The sequence below is a fragment of the Rhinoraja longicauda genome, chromosome 28 (genome assembly GCF_053455715.1).
Source record: "Rhinoraja longicauda isolate Sanriku21f chromosome 28, sRhiLon1.1, whole genome shotgun sequence".
Lineage (NCBI taxonomy): Eukaryota > Metazoa > Chordata > Chondrichthyes > Rajiformes > Arhynchobatidae > Rhinoraja > Rhinoraja longicauda.
Window position 1 is genome coordinate 13,675,752 of NC_135980.1, and position 20,363 is coordinate 13,696,114.

At 43.2% G+C, this 20,363-nt stretch overlaps 1 protein-coding gene across 1 annotated transcript in view; it reads left to right on the forward strand.

Moving 5' to 3' along the window:
• The window catches only part of LOC144607402 (receptor-type tyrosine-protein phosphatase delta-like), a 391,326-nt gene that overhangs the window by 241,556 nt on the left and 129,407 nt on the right, over positions 1-20,363 (forward strand). The window contains exons 7-10 of the mRNA XM_078424233.1: positions 10,250-10,522; positions 11,751-12,332; positions 17,018-17,151; positions 18,022-18,166. Of these exons, the coding sequence (XP_078280359.1) occupies positions 10,250-10,522; positions 11,751-12,332; positions 17,018-17,151; positions 18,022-18,166 (1,134 nt within the window). The remainder of the gene's footprint in view (positions 1-10,249; positions 10,523-11,750; positions 12,333-17,017; positions 17,152-18,021; positions 18,167-20,363) is intronic.

The following is a 20,363-nucleotide window of genomic DNA, read 5'->3' on the forward strand; positions in this document are numbered from 1 at the left end:
ATTCGGCCCATAAGAGTTTGATCTGCAATTCAATCATGGCTGATCTATTTTTCCCTTTCAACCCCATTCTCCTGCCTTCTCCCCATAACCTTTGACTCCTTACTAATTAAGAACTCTATCAATCTCAACTTTAAAAATACCCATTGACTTGGCCTCCACTGCCATCTGTGGCAATGAATTCTACAGATTCATCACCCTCTGATGAAAGTAAATTCCTCCTCAACGTATTACAGTGTTAGGCTAACCCACAATAGACTCATCACAGGACAACGATTTCTCACCAGCTATTTTCACAACAGAATGCACCGCATATTGAAGATACCATAAATCTTGTGGGAATGTAGGACACACACTTTATGTGTGGATAGTGGAAGGGGCTTTATGAGGGGATCGGGTCTAGAAGGAGTGTAACAAGGACAGTCAGTGGCACCGGGCACATAATATATTATCTGAGCACAACCCTTCCTCCTTATTTCTACCTCAGACAATCCCTCCCTCCCTCCCTCTTACCCCCTACAAATGGGACTGTTGCAAAAGGAAAATCAAAGAAAGGAGAGACAAATTAAGATGGATTTGCACATCCCTTGTGTTTGATCTGGGTGACTGAACCATTGCATGGTGTGTGTATGAGCAGAAGAACAAGGACCTACAGTTTCAGTCCAAAGCTAAAAGGTACACAGAGCAGAGCACAGAATAGGCTGCACAAGGGTCACTCATGATTACAATGAGGCTGATGGTTACCTTTAAATTATATTAAAAAACAAACTTCTACCCCCACCTTAACTTTGGAAAAATATCGTCTGATTCTTTCTGATGTTACATGTTTGTGGGGATATCAGAGAGAATATTAAATGTCGATTATGTTGGAATTAAGTGCAATCACAGCTCTCATAGTTTAATGGGGTTTCCATTTATGAAACTGAGCGTTAAGTGTGTACGGAGTAAATGTTCCGAATGTCAGAAAATCAACGCTAAAGGATTCTATATCAGGTGATAATCATCTTGCACCAGAATGCACTCTGTGCAGTGGGAACGCTGAATTGTCTAGCATGTTGAACTCTCTTTGTGTCTGCCTGTCCTTGTGCTTGCTATTCTGCACTGCTCTTCTATCTTCCAATTGATTAGATTACACCTTCAAAAATCCATGCCCAGTTCAAACCAGGTAGCTACTGCACCAGGAGGAATACCATGGCTGTCTTTGTGTCCGTTTGACCTGATTCAGGCATTTCAAACAAACTAAGAAGCTAGCCATTCTCTGCACTTTCCACATCTATCCCACATCTCTGTTGGTCTCGAGCCCCTCTAATAATACTTACACCCAGTGCAATCTAGAAACCTCTGATCAGAAATCCGCTTAGGTCTCCAGCATTGTCACAGACTCCACCACTTGAGGCCACGTGAGTACTTTATTGTAAGGATATCCCGTGCCAATTTCCAAAGAGCCTTGATTTGTTAAGTGTCTGAAATATTAATGGTTCTAATGTACATTCTCTTTTGTCACACCTATAACCCAAGTCAGCGGAGTGTAATATCTATATGCATACATTTTTAAAAGTCTCCCCTTTTCAGTGGGTTGGTGTAATCTAATTGTAGTAATGAACTGGAAGATGCAAATTATTGTGGCTTTTCAACATTTTGGCACAGATTACAGCTCTTGCCAAAATGGCAGATAATCTGTGCCTTCTTGCTCATTGGTGCTTCGGTGTCTGGTGCAGTGTAGCTTGCCCTGTAGAGGTTATTTGGTGATGAAATTCCTCTCCTTCCTCCCTCTCCCCTGCCACCACTTGCCCCCTCCCTGAATGTACTCACTGTCACATTCTTTTGTGAATCAGGGCTCGTAATCATCCAACCTAGCATTGCCACACTTTCAAAGGAATCGTCTCGAATACTCTTTATTCTCGTCCCCTCCCAATTTAAAAGCAGAATGAATTACATTTTATTCATTTTGAAAGGTGAACACTCGCAAAACACAACTGAAACTGACGGAGGCTCCTTTCTTTCAGTGCCTTAAGTTTCTTCGCTTTCATGAACCCTTCATTATGCCCTTCCCTGGGGCCTTGTCATAATTACTTTTGTAACTTTATTTTTTAAAAGGAATTGGACATGGATGTCATAACAGCAAGTCACAAGTTGAACTACATGGCACTGCGTTTGATGTTACAACGATAATGAGGGCTAGCTGATCAAATTACTGCCGTAGTGTCACTCACAGCGGAAATCAACCTTGTGCACCTCCACAGCACAGCCTGGTTGCTGGGCACAAGAAGTACATCCATGGGGCTTCCTCTTCACATCTGACAGAAACACCTCAAAGTGTTACACACACAACAAATTGCTTTGATGCGCTGTGACTGTTATGCAACCAGAAATGTATAGAAAAATCTCACAAACAACAGGGAACTACTTTAAACATGTCGTTATGGCTCAAGGAAGAATTTTGACCAGGGTACTTTTTTTAAAATGGTACAGCGAGATGTTTAATACCAACCCACACATGCACAAGGGCCTCTTCAGAAGGGTAGAGACGCTGAACGTGCAGTTCACCCTCACACCTGCATTGCAATGAGGTTAGATTATTAATGCACAAGCCTAATGACCCAATAGGAATAATATTTTTTGGCCAAGCACTGAATGTTTTTTTTTAAGAAATGAATCAAAATGATTGTTTGCTTTCATCCTGCGTATTGACCTTGCACTCTCGAGCAAAGAAACATTTTGATCGAACAAAAATTCCATTCTTTTGCATTGGATATGGGTTACAATAGTTTACCTCTGCCATTATCTTCACTTGCTGCATGTTACTAGAGCAGACTTTATTTTGGAGTGGAGTCCATTCAGTTTGTATTTTTCTTCAGACTGAGTCTTAGGGTGAACCTTGGAGGAGCAAGTCTTCTGGTGTCTCTGAGTAAACTGATTGTCACGGACGACTGAAGTCCTGCCATGTGCAGGATAAACTACAACCCTCTTCCTTTTTTTCTGTTCCACAGCTTGGTCTGACATGAGAATCCTTGAACGTCTGCCATGGTAGTCACCCCCATGATATGAGATCTGCTGTCATTTGAAAATCAATGAGGTTGCTTCATTTTTTTAAAGATTTCATTAAAATTGCAACCGAATGGAATCCAGTCATAAAAACAAAATCTGGATTTACTTAGTGAATTTAGACTCGCAAAAAAACAAGTGGGTTGGGTTTAGGGTGAGATGTTCAAATCTAAGTAGGCCCAATCTGCTCCTCAAACTCCTTCCAAATCCTGTGTTTAACAGAGGGTATGGGGGTTGGACTTCGGGTAGGCAGCCTGTTTCCAGGACGTGTTGCACAGTCGCATGTTAGAGTGTGCCTGGCAGTCACACATTTAACTTCCATTGCAGCTGCTGAGGTTTTGCAGGCCCTGGGGCAACCTGGCAGTTCAAGAGAAGTGAGGAAGACTTCAGGGAAAAGAGAAGTCTCTTTATTGTCTTTTGACCAGGAGGAGAGAGAGTGCATTTATCCTCCTCTTCATTTAATAGGCTCGTTCTTTCTTTTCAAATCTTTTTATTAAATTTCAAAAAAATGATAAGCATAACAGTGATATTGATACATAGGGATCAGGATTACATTAACAACAAATGTAACCTAAATATAAATCCAGTTTCAAAATACATATAGGGTATAGACCTCTCAGTCTCTATGTAATCGTAGATTAAAAAAAGAGGTTAAAAGAGAAAAGGCTCTTGATAACCTCCTCTTGAATCAGTGTCCTGCTCCTCAGAGACATCATCACAGGCATTCCTTTGGACTTTTCTCAAGTACATGCGAGCCACCTGGAAGCAAACATTGCTAATTGGGTCTGTCTTGTCAAAGGGGGGTTGGGGGGGGATCTTGTCAAAGAAAGTAAAAGTCATACACAACATAGTTATAGTTTCACAGGCCAAAGTTTGTCCCTTTCTCCAGCTGCATGAACCAAATTCTGGGCCCATTGTTTCACTGACGAGATGAAGGAATCTGGCTTTGCAGACATAGGGCAATGGCAGATCGCTTTAAACCTCAACATATCACGTAGGATATATCGGGATTTGGATCAGTAACACATCTCGCCGTGCATATCCACATAGTCACCGACACAGGGACCTGCACAGAATCATAATAATAATAATAATAATACATTTTATTTATATAGCGCTTTTCATATACTCAAAGACGCTTTACAGAGATTTTGAGAACATAGGGAAATGAATAAATAGATAAATAAGTAAATAAATAAATGAACAGAGAAAGGAGACAGAAGGTGAGGTGACCTTCAGTGGTTGAAGGCAGTACTGAACAGGTGAGACTTCAGCGATGTTTTGAATGTGGTGAGTGTGGGGGAGTCTCTAACGGTTTGGGGTAGTGAGTTCCATAGGGTGGGAGCAGCGATGGAGAAAGCCCTGTCCCCCCAGGATCTGAGTTTAGTCCGGATGTGGGGGGATAGGAGATTGGCAGCGGCAGAGCGGAGGGTGCAGGTGGGAGTGTGCCTGTGGAGGAGGTCGGTCAGGTAGGATGGGGCCAGGTTATGGAGGGCTTTGTAGGTTATGAGGAGGATTTTGTACTGGATTCTCTGGGGGGTGGAGAGCCAGTGGAGTTTATAAAGGACGGGGGTGATATGGTCACGGATCGAGGTGTGTGTGAGTAGACAGGCAGCGGAGTTTTGAATGTATTGAAGTTTATTGATGATTTTTGAGGGTGCGCCATAGAGGAGGCTGTTGCAGTAGTCCAGACGGGAGGTGATGAAGGCGTGGATGAGGGTTTCTGCAGCTGTGGAGGAGAGGGATGGACGGAGACGGGCAATGTTTTTGAGGTGGAAGAAGGCTGTCTTTGTGGTGTGTTTGATGTGTTTGTCGAAGGAGAGGGTTTGATCAAGGATGATTCCAAGATTCCGGATGTGAGGTGAGGTGGATACTGGGAGACCATCAATGTTGAGGATGAAGTTTTGGGTGGATTTGGTGAGCATGGTTGTGTATGAACAAACGTACACAAGGCCATGTATACACCGACACAGAATACTTCATGTAATTATGTATGTGGACACACAGATGTGCACAAATGCACAATTACATGGTGGCACTAAAGCTCAAATATGTGTCCACCTGCACTTATTGACACGCTAACCCTTAGAAACACACAGATCTTTGAGAGAATACACACCTGCTATACTGAATTACCTCTACACACGTTCACCCTCCACAGAAACAGAGGCAAAAAAGTAATTAAAAAGAACCTCTATTTATTTGAATAATATTAATAACAGTTGAGCAGCAAAACCTGCCTAGGGTCTTTTTTTTAGGTTTTGTTATTTCCTGTCAGTTCAAGCCATGGGATGGGGGGGGGGGGGGAGGAAATATTGATTCAAATATTCTCTGTCACCTCATTAGAATTCACTACAGTTGTGGAGATTGATTTTATTTTAAATTGCTTCCATAAGTTTGACACGTATACCACTTCTGACTCTCCCTTTGCTCTCTGCAGGAGTACTCCTCATCAGGCAGATGCGTTTCTACTATGTTTTGCAAGTGTATCTCTTTCAGTTCCTCCACTCGTCTTCCATCCCCGACTGCCATTTTTTTGACGTTCTTTTCAATCGTTGGCCTCGTTAGTTGTTTCCCTCAAGCCTTGATCCACATCTCCCTCAAGTCTCAATCACAAAAAGATTGACGGTGCTTCTCTTTGATTTACTGCCAGTTCTGTGCCCCACCTACCCCCTCCTCACTCACCATGGTAACTCGGTGTTTGCATCTCACATCCGACCTCTGCGTCTCTTTGCAAACTGTATCTTGTACGTGTAAAGTTCCTGTAGCCTCTCCCATCGGTGCTTGCTGGTGGTAATAGTTCAATACAAAAGATGCAAAAGCCATGTGGCTTTGTTATGGCCATCCTTTGCAGGACTGTCCGTTTGCCACACAGTCCACCGCTAATAAACCAACCACTTTTGACGTCCATGTTGTATCTGCAAGAGGATGTTTGGGACGGGGGAGGGTTTTGCATCACCAGATAGATTTGGAAAACCTGTCCCACTCAATGCCACCTTGTGACTCGTCAGTATACATGACCCTGGTTCTCACAAGGCACCTTATCTTTCATTTGTATTTGTGAATTATATTCAGAGAAACAAGTTTAGCGTAGGCCTTTAATGAGGGATCCAAAGACCAGAGTGATTTGGGAATCTGAAATTGGTCATTTTGATCATTTGCGAACTTGAAAACCAACTCTGCCCATTCCAATATAGTTCAGTGACTGGGGAACTCTTGAGGATAAAAGTATTGGGCAACCCATGTTCAGATTTTAAAAAGATAATTCTTTTGTGGAAATAAGCTCTTGCTCCATTAATTTACTCAAATTATGAAACTGGCTTGCATTGGTTTGGATAAAAAAATGACCCAGACCACTGTCTCCTGTTTGCTGGATGGAATCTTTCTCCCATTAAAGTTACATCCCCTTTTACTCATTTGGATTATCCTGCGGCATTTACTTTCCCTGGTTTGGCAGTAGGGTGACAAAGCCAGTCCAATATCTGCCCCAGAAAGCCATTTGATTGTGACTCAGGCTTTCCGTCCAGCAATGTTACCTGAGCCACTGGGTGTTTGCATTCCCTTCATTTCTTTCACATTGCTCTATTCATCCCCTGAGTTATTATATACCCAGCCAACGTGAGGAGGCAAAAATATTTTCTTTACAGAGAAAATATATCCCAGTTTCATTTCTTCCTTCCCTCAGGCCATTAACCATTTGACTGCATTAAAGTGTGTTATGTTAGCCTGGCCATCAATGGTAAAGTCTCCTCCTAAGGTGCATTGAGTTTGGACAGCTATCAAAGTTCGATCCCAATGGGAGTCTAGTTCTGTGTCACATATGATGACAGCTTATCCAATTACAATGACTAATTGATGATCTTCAAGCAATGTGACCAGTTAAGCATTCTGGTGGCCATTGATAATCTGCAAAAAGAGTATGAAAGCCAATATTGTCATCCATCTGTGGAGGGAAATTTGCACAAGTCAATCGCTGGGTTTTTTGAAAAACTTCAACACATTCTCAATTAGACACTGGCAGGCCAGCTTTTGGCTTGGAATTCCTCCAATAACCACGTGATTAGCTCATGCCCCATAACTGGTGGCTCCAGGCACCCATTTCATACAGAACACCAAAATTCTGGCTTTGAAGAGTGAAAGGAAACAAAAAGGGGCTCCTCTACCTCCTTCTCCACATTCCACATCTTTTTTTGCTGTAGTCAGATTTAACACTGGGGCAAAGAATGGTAAAGGAAAACAGACATGGTTTTTTGAGAGACTGTTGCAGATGGAACATGGACAACCAAAACCTGCCATATTGGTGGCACTATATGGGTGAATATTTAGGAACTGGTGTGAAGTGGCATGCCATTTTGATTTAAGTGTGCAAAAAAACAAGAAAACCCCGAGAGCATTTTACGCGAAAGCGTGGGTCCTCCATGTTTATGATTCTGTGCGTTTCTTAACGTGGGGCCTGTACTTGTGGATCTGGGATGTGAGTGTGGCACAGGCCTAATATTGGTGCACGTAGTATCTGTGCCTGAACAGTTACCCCCTCTCTCCCCTCTCTTGTTCTATCTCCCTTTCTCTCTCTCTTTCTCTATAATCTCTCTCTCACTCTCTCTCTCTCTCTCCCTCTCTCTGTGTGTCTCTCTCTTTCTCTGTGTGTGTGGCTGTCACTCCTGGCAAGTTCTTTTGTACCCATTCCCTTGCCTGTGTTTGCACGAAACCTCCAGTTGCCTTCCCCCACCCCACCCCGCCCTCCCTTTTCCCATATGTTGTCCATGCCGCAACTCTGTCTGGTCCCATGTGCATCCATGTTCGACTGTGTAAGGTCTTGAGGCTGCATCCACTTCCAAGCAAAGGAGATGCACTACCTGTTGGTGTAGTCAACATTTCTTTTATACTTTTTATCTTTATTTTTTATTTTATTATTTTTTATTTGTATTCCTTTTCCTGCCAGGACTGCTGTGATGTGACAATGTGAGCCACCACATTCTGTCACATCGGCTGGAAGTAACGCAGCATTGAAGTGGGTCCCTCCCCAATCCGTCTGGGCATGCTAGCGATCCTCCAGTTATATATTCCTATGTGCATATATATATATTTATATATCTCTCTACCTTCTGCATGGTGTCTGTGAACTGATAGATGCATCTATTTGATGGATCCTTGTAATATCTTGAAAAGGCTTCGTACAGTCGATATATCTGCACCACAAAAATTTCATTAGTGTTTCTCATCTTTATTGTTCCCTGGCAATTGGACACATCCGTTACGATCAATGGTTGCATTTTGTTGGCAGTCTTCCCCTGTGACTGGCCACCAGGCCAAACCTAATCAATGCATTTGGAGGCAGTCTTTTCATTTACCATCAACCGGTTTCACTGTGCTGGGTTGGCTTTGGCAGCTAGTTGGTCATGACTGCCAGCCACATCTGCTTGTCGGCAGCGAAAGGGTATCTCAGGTTTCTTTGGGTGGAGAGGGTGGGAACTATCACGATGGATGAGTTTTCATCGAAGGGAGAAAGAAAGTTCCATTGGAAACACAACCAAAACTCACCAAAATCTTTTTTTTCCTAAGCGAAACTTTAAATCCTTTTTCTCAATGGGTTGAGAATTGATGAAATCAGGCACCACAGATCTTTGCCTCAAGTCTTTCCAAATCTGAACTTCACTTTGGTGAACACCAAATTTAGAGATAAAATTGCCATAAAATGACTTTTGATCAACAAATAAAGCCACGGTTTTGACAATATTGTTTTTTTTCTGCAAGAACGCACTATTAAATTCCTTGAAATCAATTTAAGGGTATTTATGGGATATGTTGTCCACCAGTGATGAAGCAAGTATATGGTTCATTGGCCTCCCAGAGTATTGTTCTGGCAGTGCCAAGCCCCTCAATTGGAAGGACATTTTTATTTCTTGGCAGCCACAAAGAAAATTAACAGTTCCATTTGGCTATTCAGCCATTCTTGATTAGTACGGGTGTCCGGGGTCATGGGAAGAAGGCAGGAGAATAGGGTTAGGAGGGAGAGATAGATCAGCCATGATTGAATAGTGGAGTAGACTTGACAGGCCGAATGGCCTAATTCTGCTCCTATAACTTAAGATGTTATGACCATTAAAGATGGTGTCAACCAGCCTGTCATTTTTGATGATATTGTCCTAAAGACCAATAATTGGACTACAATGTCATCCATTAATCTTTTTTTTAGTTTAGAACCAAGATGATAAAGACCGCTATGGTTAAATCATCAGAAACAAATACTTTAAGATCAGCAGAGTTTTATATATACATATATGGGAATAATACTCCAGTCTTGTTGGCCTGGCTGAACAAATCCATCATCTGAAACTGCTAACTGTGAGGTGCAGTTGGAATTCCATATTCAGAAAGCTGTGAAGCCTCAGATTAGCATCTAGGAGACATAGCCTAGTAAATTTTTAGATATACAGGAAATTAATTTAAATGGGGCAAGTCCATGGTGCTTAGGAGATCAGACTTGATCATATTAAATGGCTGAGCAGACAGAAGGGAGATTATAATAGAGAGAAAAGTCCACCCATGTATTTGTAGTTAATAGAATAAAAAATCTAGACTGACGACCTTGAGTGATGGTTGTCGCAAGGAACATTGATGTACCTTGACGGAAAAAGTACATTCTTTTCTGTCTTGTCCCTTATGTGAAAAAAAAATTTTTTAATTTATTTTTTAGAAATCGTCTTTTTTCAATCAAGGAGAATTGTTTCCATTTTGTCGACAATTAGTAAATTGAAAAAAGGCACAAAATCATTGCAAATCCCACTTGATCAGAACTTTCTATTGCAGCGGTGAATTTCATGAGCAAATTATCTGAGGGTTGAGAGACCAAGCTTGGCTTCCCTTCTCCTTTGTCAGTCCTTTTGCAGAACAACATGATCAGACCTAAATCATGTTGTCCTACCTCAAACAAAATGGTTGCTGATGCCAAATGACCTGTGCCTGCTTTTCTTGAATTCGCAATCTCAGATCTCTGTCTCTCTCCTTAACAACGCACATTTAAGATGAGAAACTAACTAATAAATTTTTGTGCCTCTCAATGTGCTGTGATGGGTCTCAGACTGGTCACTGAACACTTGTGCTACGAATGTGCTTTGTGTGGACTCATTTTGTTACTGTGCTGTTTCTCAGGTGCTGCCAACTCTCATTTTCTTGCTTGTTGTCACCTTTCTGTGTTCTGCCCCAGTTCGGCGCGTTCCACCTAGGTTCTCCATCAGCCCTCCGTTCAGCCAAGAGATTGTGCCCGGTGGGAGCGTGAATATCACTTGTGTGGCTGTGGGCTCCCCCATGCCTTATGTGAAGTGGATGCTGGGAACTGAAGACCTGACCCCAGAAGATGACATGCCTGTTGGCCGCAATGTTCTAGAGCTTAGCGGTGTTCAAGAGTCCGCTAATTACACCTGTGTGGCGATGTCTAGTCTTGGGATAATCAAAACAATGTCGCAGATTATTGTTAAAGGTGAGTGAAGGAAGTCACTTATGGGGGCGTGCCTGTCTCTCACACCTTTCCAGGACACCCCAAAACAATTAACGGCAACTGAAGTACTTTGGAAGGGTAATGGTCTGGAAGTGAGTAGCCAGGAAGGGCCACAGCGAGATCCAAAAAGAAAGCAGTATAATCCAAAACAAAACCAGAAAACATTCAGCGAGTCAGGCAGCATCTGCGGTGAAAGAAACCGAGAGTTAATGTCTCAAATTGAAGATCCCGACATCTGAATTGGGAAAGTAAGGATTAAAAAAATAGTTTCAAGACACAGATAAGGTGGGAAGAGAATATAGAGATGGATGGATAGAGGAAAGGGAATATCTCTGTTAGGGAGAGGCCAGGGATGTTGGCTGGTGAGTTGGTAATGGGACAGTTACAAGGGACAAGGAGGGTGAGTTGTTGCAAATACCAGGTCAGGTTGTACTAATGGAGAGGGAAATTTAAAAAAAACTGAAACAATATCACTGATGGATGTCATCACTTGCAGCAAAGATGGCCAGTTCTGAAAGAAAGAGTATTATAAGTCATATCTATATTGATTGACAAAATCAATTTTCATGACGCTGGTTTAAGAATAAGTATTGATTAAGGCACCCAGTATAACTCCCAATCTCTTCTGCAAACAGTGGTGTGAGAGGAAAAGTGGCACTCTTTAAAACTAAAAATCCTGAAGACACCACTTCTGGCAGTTTAGCAGATCACCTTTACCACAACGGGCCTGGATTCTATGATCAATCTAAGCAATGGGACTTCAGTCACAATCTTATGATTCAAAACCAAGGGTGCTCCTGCAGAGTCACACCTTGGTTCAAAAATCGCAAAGATTATCTCTGACAAGGGGTTAGACTGGGGAATAATGCATCAAACCTTTCCTCAGAATTATTTTAACTAACCATTAAAAAAAAAGAAATGAAGTACTGGAGTAACTGAGGGGTTGGACAGCATCTCAGGAGGACCTGGATAGGCACTTTTCACTGTACCCCTGTACACTTGACAATAAACTAAACAAAACTAAACGATGATGTTTCGAGACAGTCTGCAGAAGGGTTCTGACGCAAGGCGTCACCTATACATGTTTTCCAGAGTTGATGCTTGACCCGCTGAGTTACTCCAGCACTTTGTGTCTTTTTTTTGTAAACCGGCGTCTGCAGTTCCTTGTTTCAGCTGTTAACTAACTGTGACGAACTATTGAAACTTGCAGCACTGCCGAAGCCCCCTGGAACTCCGATCGTGGTGGAGACCACCGCCACCAGTGTGACGTTATCATGGGATTCTGGCAACCCTGACCACATCAACTACTACATTATTGAATACAGACCCAAGAGCACGGACGTGCTCTACCAGACCATCGATGGCATCCAGACCCTGCGCTACAGCATTGGTGGACTGAGCCCGTACTCTGACTACGAGTTTAAAATCTCTGCTGTCAATTCCATCGGTCAGGGTCCATCCAGTGAGACGGTGGAGACACGGACTGGCGAGCAGGTGCCCTCTAGCCCCCCGAGGAACGCCCAGGCTCGGATGTTGAGCGCCACCACCATGCTGATTCAATGGGAGGAGCCCGAGGAGCCCAACGGCGAGATCCGAGGGTACCGGGTGTACTACACCATGGAGCCCCTGCAGCCTGTCAGCAACTGGCAAAAGCACAACCTGGACGACAGCCTCCTCACCACCGTGGCCAACCTGATACCACAGACAACCTACAGCGTCATGGTCTTGGCTTTCACCTCTGTTGGGGACGGTCCACTCTCATCCGAAATTCAGGTCAAAACTCAGCAGGGAGGTGAGCTGTTTGGCGATTATATGTATCGTATCATTGTCCGGTGCTTTTCGATGTCAAACTGATTGTCCTTGAGGTCTGATCCACTCAACACCATGTCTAGACCCCAGTACAATGTGCCCTGGCCACCCAAGCAACCTACAACCAACAACTCAAAGCTCTGCAGTCCTGTCACAGCTCGTAGCGGACATTTAATCAGAGACCCTGGAGGTTCATCTGCACCAATACAATACAATACAATACAATATATATTTATTGTCATTGTTGTACAACGAGATTGGGAATGCGCCTCCCATACGATGCAATAATTTAATTAGCTAGTCAGTATTAATTTAAACAACAACAACCCAACGAAACAGATTGTAACAGTTTTAAGACCAGGCACGATGCAGTCGATGCAGAGTAAGAGTGGGGGAATGGCGTTGGAGTATGTTTGCAACAAGGAGCATTCAACGTAACTAACGAAATGATGGGCACAGCTGGGACCAATGGGCTACACCCTTGACTTGAAAAAACTGAGAGTTGTCAAAAGAGAAGTTGTTTAGGGTGAGGATAAGTTTGAACGAGCAGAGGGGAGTGTTAGTGAAGGGGAACTGATTGGGTTTCCATTTTGAGGAAGAACCGAAGGACGTTCTGATAGGGAATGGAGGTGTAAAGGGGCTGGACATCCCGGGGAAAGATGAGGCATTGTGTCCGAGGAATTGGAGGTTGTTGAAGTCATGAAGAGTGTGTGAGCTCGGATGTAGGCTGGAAGGAACTAGACAAGGGCCTTCCAGCTGAGACAGTGGTTCATGTGCACCTTCCCAAACAAAACTAGGCATCCACTGATGGAACAGCAGTAGAGTTGCTGCCTTACAGTGCCTGAGACACGGGACCTGCTTGTGTTTTCTCCGGGTGCTCCGGTTTCCTCCCACACTCCGAAGACGTACAGTTTGTAGGTTAATTGCCTTGGTAAAATTGTGAATTGTCCCTAGTGTGTGTAGGATAGTGTTGGTGCACAGGGATCGTTGGTGGGCATGGACTCGGTGGGCCGAAGGGCCTGTTTCCGTGCTGTATCTCAAAATTAAACTAATTCAGTCCCTCTACTCCACAGCATGCCCTGTGGCTGGTTTACCATTGCCAGTCACTAGCTGCACAGGGTTCATCGAAAACTTTCCAGACTGGGACCCTGCTCTGTGCTGAGGTAGCTAGTCTCATCCAAAATATGGATCATCGCTGGCCTAAGTAACCTTGATAAGGCAATTGGTTAAGCCTCCCAGAAGCCAAGTACTTTCAGGAAGCTGTGATGTGGGTAACACGGAGGTGCAGCGGTAGCGTTGCTGCCTTACAGCGCCAGAGACCCCGCTTCAATCATGATTACAGGACCTCTCTGTACAGAGTTTGTACGTTCTCCCCGTGTCCACATGGGTTCTTCCCAGGTGCTCCAGTTTCCTCCCACACTCCAAAAAGTACAGGTTTGTAGGTTAATTGGCTCGGGTAAAAATTGTAAATAGTTCCTAATGTGTGCAGGATAGTACCAGTGTATGGGGATGGTGGTCGGCGTGGACTCTGGGCTGAAGGGTCTGTTTCCACGCTGTATCTCTAAACAAAACTGACATAAAAATATATCGAAACAAAAATTTTGCTAAGATAAATCCAAATGTAAATGTGCTGCTAGAAATTGAAGAATCTGAATTGTTAGACTTTAGAAGGCACATACATTTTGCAGCCATCAGTTTCTCCCATGGCAGCAGCTTTTTTATTTCTTATTCCCTCACGAATCCTCGCAGAATTAGGTCAGAATCCATTTAGTCTATGCTAGTTCCCAGAGTAATTCCATCAATCCTAGTCCCCCACTTATTTCCCAGTAGCATATGCTGTCTCCTATGCCCATCAATTCTCCTTCCACCCACCTGCACTTGGGTAATTTACAGCAGTCAACCTGCATGTCTTTGTGATGTGGGGAAAAAACTAGAGGAGTCACAGGGACAAATAGAAACTCAGGTCACTGGAGCTGTGAAGCAGCAGCTCTACCTGCTGTACCAGTGTGCCACACAACGAGAAGGTTTCTGCTACTGAAAAAACAACAGAATGCCATCTCCCCATCTTACTTGAAAACCTGAATTAAAATGCCGGTGATGCTGAGCATTCCTTCAAGTATCACTGGCCAAAAATGGTCATTGTTTCACTCCCTACAATTGGGGTTAGGAGGGAAAGATAGATCAGCCATGATTGAATGGTGGAGTAGGAAAATAACTGCAGATGCTGGTACAAATCGAAGGTATCACAAAAGGCTGTAGTAACTCAGCAGTTCAGGCAGCATCTAGGAGAGAGGGAATGGGTGACGTTTCGGGTCGAGACCCTTCTTCAGTCTGAAGAAGGGTCTCGACCCGAAACGTCACCCATTTCCTCTCTCCTATATGCTGCCTGACCTGCTGAGTTACTCCAGCATTTTGTGATACCTTCGAATGGTGGAGTAGACTTAGTGGGCTGAATGGCCTAATTTTGCTCCTATCACATGAACTTATGCTACCTGATGAACATCTGTGTAGGAAGGAACTGCAGATGCTGGTTTACACCGAAGATAGACACAAAATGCTGAACTATCTTACCTCACTGATGAACATTTTCTGTTTTTATTTTAGATTTTCAGCATTTGCAATTTTGTTTGCTTTTCAACAGATAACTTTTAAATCTCTTTTAGTAGAAAGGAACAATGTCACCTGGGGATTCCCACCTGATCTTCGACTGCAGTTGCCTAAGTGGTGATCTAAAGGCAACAAATGCAATTGTCATTGTGGTGATTTAATGGATTTAATGCCCGTGGTAAAACTTCATCACAATTAGACATGGTGATGAGATCTTCTCAATGACTCTCTGACCTTTCAAGTAACAAATGCTATAAATGTTAAAGAAATAACAAATTCACAATGTAGGACGGTAACTGCAGAATTGGATTTCATTACACAACAGAATCTTGAAAAAAAATCCTTCCCCCCTTCAAGTACTTAGCATTAGATCAGATTTGCACCATTAGATTTGGTGTGGGGTGTCATGTCATCTCCTTCTAACCTGCACTGCAGTACATAACTCAGTTCGGGTTGCTGACTGTTATCTGCCAGCCATTTCTTGAAAGCAATCAATACTGCCACAAACTGCTGTTACAAATCACTGAATCTTCACAAAGGCAGCAATAACAAGAGTAATTGTAACATTTTGTACTGGAGAGAGAAAAAAAAAGTCTTGTTGGAAATGTCATCTGTATCATTTCAAACAGAAAACTTTGCTGAGACGGTCAGATTTCTCAATTGCTGTTTCAGTGGAAGATGGTGCTTCAGATTGGCAATTAGACCTCCCTGCTGGTGGTTCTCGGGAAACACTCCCCTCCTCTCTCACAATGGCATTTGGATTCTCCAACTGAGGAGATGTTAGATGGTTCAAGACGACAAAATAATGGGTAGAAAAGGGGTTCTGGAAATCCTGGTCTTGGAAATTAAGAGAAAAAACTCCCCTCCCTCAGTCACTACCATTTTCTCCCCGTGATAAGAATGCTCTTTGAGAGAGAACTCTACAATGCTTTTTTTTAATTGAATAGCTCTTTCTCATTCTCTGGTCTTTCTGAATAACTATGCTGCACTAGTTTAGATTAGTGATACAGCCTGGAAACAGGCCCTTCGACCTGCCAAGTCTGGATGTTTTCTGGATGTTTTCAAGAGAGAGTTAGATTTCGCTCTCAGGGTTAAAGGAATCGAGGATATGGGGGAAAAGCACGAACTGATTTTAGATGATCAGCCATGATCATATTGAATGGTAGTACTGACCTGATGGGCCGAATGGCCTACTCCTGCACCTATTTTTCTATTTCTATGTTTTCTATGAATCCGCGCTGGCCATCGATCACCCGTTCACACTAGTTCTACATTATCCCATTTTTGCATCCACTCCCTACACGCCAGGGGCAATTTACCGAGGCCAATTAACCTTCAAACCTGCACTTTTTCGACACGTGGGAGGAAACCTACATGGTCACAGGGAGAGCGTAAAAACTCAACACAGACAGTACCCGACATCAGTGCCCTGCACAGTTGTTAGTCAAGGTATCGTAAGCCTGTCACCATGCGTTCAGTAAATTAAGGAATGAGAGCTATCTAAGTGTTTAAAGCCAGGATTTAGGCTGGGATGAAATGGAAGATTGAAACCTCCGTTGTGGTGGAGTATGAGCACCTCTCTGTGTATGCATCTCCACATCTATTGGCAAATTGCTGTGCCCATTTTTTCCAATTTGTTCTCTTAAGCAGGATGTTAATATTTAAACATATGTGTACTGTTCGCTGAATTTGGATAGGATTGCTTTTCATTCTTTGTAGCTTTAACAACTCTGACATAACAGTCGGTGGCCATTTGTGTCCGCTGGCCTCCCTCATGGTAAGTCCTATCTTTGTAAAATATAAAACATCCACTCCCTAGAACTATTTTAAAGTGAGCAGAAAAGGACAGAGGCAAAGCCAGAAGAATCGTGATTTCTCTAAATCCAGAGGAAGGATAATGGTGAGAAAGGTGTCAGCTGCAGATTGCGACTTGGTTGTCTGAACTTTGAGATTCTTTGAATTTCAGTTCCATAATACCAAAGTACTTGATTGCATGCAATCGGCAGATCTCAAATCACCTTACATTTTACATTGGCTGACTATCTTGGCCTCTTCTTTCAGTTCCTGGGCAACCAATCAACTTTGAAGCCACCCCTAAATCTGAGACAAGTATTAAATTGCAGTGGACTGCACCCAGACAAGATGTGATCATCAGTTATGAGCTGTACTATCGCGACGATGACCAGGGGAAGAAGGTGAGAAAATGCTCCACCTTGTGTGCCAGGGTGAAGCTTTCCTTTCGTTTAACACGGGGTTAATTAGATCAAAGTAATTGACAAACTACCTTCATTTTCCCCACATCCCGACCCTTGTGCGGAGCAACACATTGGAGTTCTTGGAAAGAAGGAGATTAGAGTTCAGAGATACTGCGGGGAAACAAGTCCTTCAGCCCACTGAGTCCACGCCGACCAGCAATCGCCTGTAAACACTATCACTCCTACACACTAGGGGCAATTGACAGAAACCAATTGACAGAAACCAATTGACCTATATATACTGCACGTCTTTTGAACGTGGGTGGAATTCGGAGCAGCCGGACAAAACCCACGTGGTCAGAGGGGGAATGTACAAACTCTGCACAGACAGCACCCGTAGTCAGAATTGAACCTGCGTGTCTGGCGCGATGAGGCAGCAGTTCTACTGCTGCACCATTGTACCGCCCATTGTTGGTGTTGTTTCTGGGAGCTTTTCCCATCTCCTTTCATCAAAAACCTTGAGAACAAGCTCATACCACACCCAGGTGAAAGAGGTGTTCTAAAATGGGTCCATTAGTGTACGGATGTTACAGCCTAGCCATGATCCAAATTGTTACCCATATCCTTGCGCGGACGGAGGAAATGTTAAATCTTAGTAGCCATTTGTAAAGTTAAAGCAAGCCAATTTGCTGTGCAATTATTATGTTCTTAAATGGGTGCGCAGTTATACATCAACAGCAGAACACTATTTTGCTATACATCACTTCATATTGTATACAATGCCACAGGATATCCACTAACGTCTAGATCTTAGATGTTGCCTGAACTGTTCTTGGTATAACATCAAGTGTCTGAATTTTTTTTCCACAGGAAGTGATAAGCTTTCAGCCTAGCACGACACACATTGTGACTGGGCTCCACCCCAACACAATGTACTACTTCCGGTTGGCTGCACAATCCTCACACGGCCTTGGCGCTTACACCTCCGAGATCTCAGCCCGCACCCTTCAGGCCAGTAGGTTTCATTCCATGTTCGTCTATCAAACACTTCCAGTGTAAAGGGCGTTGGGTTTCTGGGCAACTGCAAGCCAAAGGTTCCTGTGAAAAGTTGATCTACTTGCTGAGAACTGCTTTAGAGTGTCCAATCTCATTGAAACTAGGAAAGTCTGTGTGGGGCAGTGGCTTTGAATGTAACATGGATAGGTGGGGTAAACATATGTACTTTCTCATGACTTAACGTTGAATATCCTTTAGCAAATGGCTTTAGACTCCATACTCAATGTACAGTTGACAGTGATTAATTCAACACAATATCCCACAACTTGGCACTGTTTTAGTAATCTCACTCAAAGGGTCTGCAAGATTTGCAATTGTCCATGTGGTTGCCAGGCTGTGCTGTTAGTGTGGCATGGAAGTATCTTTACATCAAATCCAATCAAAGTTGGTTGTTGACATGCCTTGAATTCCTTGCCTCTGCCGAAATTAATTTGCTTCCACGTATAATGGCATTGCTAAGGCAGAATAAAACGCTCAGGGGAAATTACCTTCAGAAGGAGTGTTCTCCTTTTCACTGGGTGTAGTTCCAGCACTCTACATTACTTGATAGGAATTCCTTTTTTGTTAGTAAGGGAATGTTGCTGTTTGTAGTTAGCTGCTTATAGCACGTACTACATCCTGGACCAAGCAGGTCATTGCAGGTTAAGAGCATGGATGGGATAACATCTCAAACTCAAGCTCCTCAGAAGACTTGACTTGACAAACCCCTGACCTCAATCGCCTAGAAGGGCAAGGCCAGCAATACTGGGGAATTCCACTGGCTGCAGTCTCCCTGCCATTCACACACCTTGGAAGTGTATCGCCATTCCTTCATTAACCCTGGCTGAAAATCCAGGAACAACATTGAGGGAGCATTTTGACCACTGCAGCTGATTAACAGGGCATCTCATCATCAACTTCTGAAGAGAATTGGGAATGAGCAATAAATGTTCCCTATGCCCTCAACATCCACTTCCCAAAAATAATCTTTAAAAAGGTGTGATGTTGAAACTGAAGGAGACACAGTGCCGGGGAATGGGATTTGAATTGGATCTCTCATTATAACTGGACAGGAATATGGGGAACTGAGTGCGTCTCTTGGTGGTGTAGATGTAAGGAATGCCATTGTTTAGAGTCTAAGTGAGGGGTATGGTATACCAATCAGTTTTGGGAGATTGAGGTAAGAAGTGCACTTGATTGGCCTGTAGGAAAGTACCCAAATGGCTACTCATTTGGTTGGGGGGGGGGGGGGGGTGGGGGATGACCAGAAAATAGCTTACAATTTTGTTTGCAGGAAGGAAGGTCAGAGAACAGGTTGGTATTGGCAAAGTGGGATGGGGTTTTGCATGGGGGGAGAGCAAGATTTGGGAGGTGTTTCAGGTAGAGTAGTGAAACCTGAAAGATGTCTGTGGTACGATAGAAAAGGGATGGGCGATTTTCCACTCATTAGTTCTGGTGAAAGGAATACTTTATCGAGATTAATGAGAAGCAATAAGCATACGTTTGTGAGGGATGGGGAGATGTGAAAAATATCCATGGATTGCACAAGTTAATCCTCTGGTTATTTGAGGAAGAAACTGGTTGGGTTAGGTTGGGTTGGCAGTGAGTGAGATATGTGCTGTGGGTTGGTTTTATGATTGGGTTTCCTTAACAATTAATGGGATATTTGGGGCACCAATGGGTGATTTATGTTAACAGCACAGCTTGCAATATGCCACTAACCATTTTCTGGATAAGGTTCCTATTTGCTGGCATCTGCTAGTTGGTGGACCACCAATGCAAGCTTTGCGATGGACTGGACTGGACCGGACAGGATAAAATTAGAAAAGTCACATAAATTGAGGTTGAACCAATATTCATTTTTAGTTTAATGGATTCCTCTATGAATGTAGTATTGGCTAGCCATTTAATCACAACTTTTGATTGTTAATTCTGACCCATTTATGCATTTTCTTGCTACATATGAACTTCTAGTTCCCTTTACATATTTTTCTCTTATATTCCCAATCATTTTGTTCTATCACAAACGGGAGACCAGTTCAAACAGAAATGCCTGCGTTAACAGTTAAGCTTCTCGACTATTTTTGTTCATATTATTTTGTGTGAGTCACACTGGTGTTCCAATGCCAACTTCGGCCGAGCCAGCAGACATTGTAACAAAAATGGCCAAGACTGGT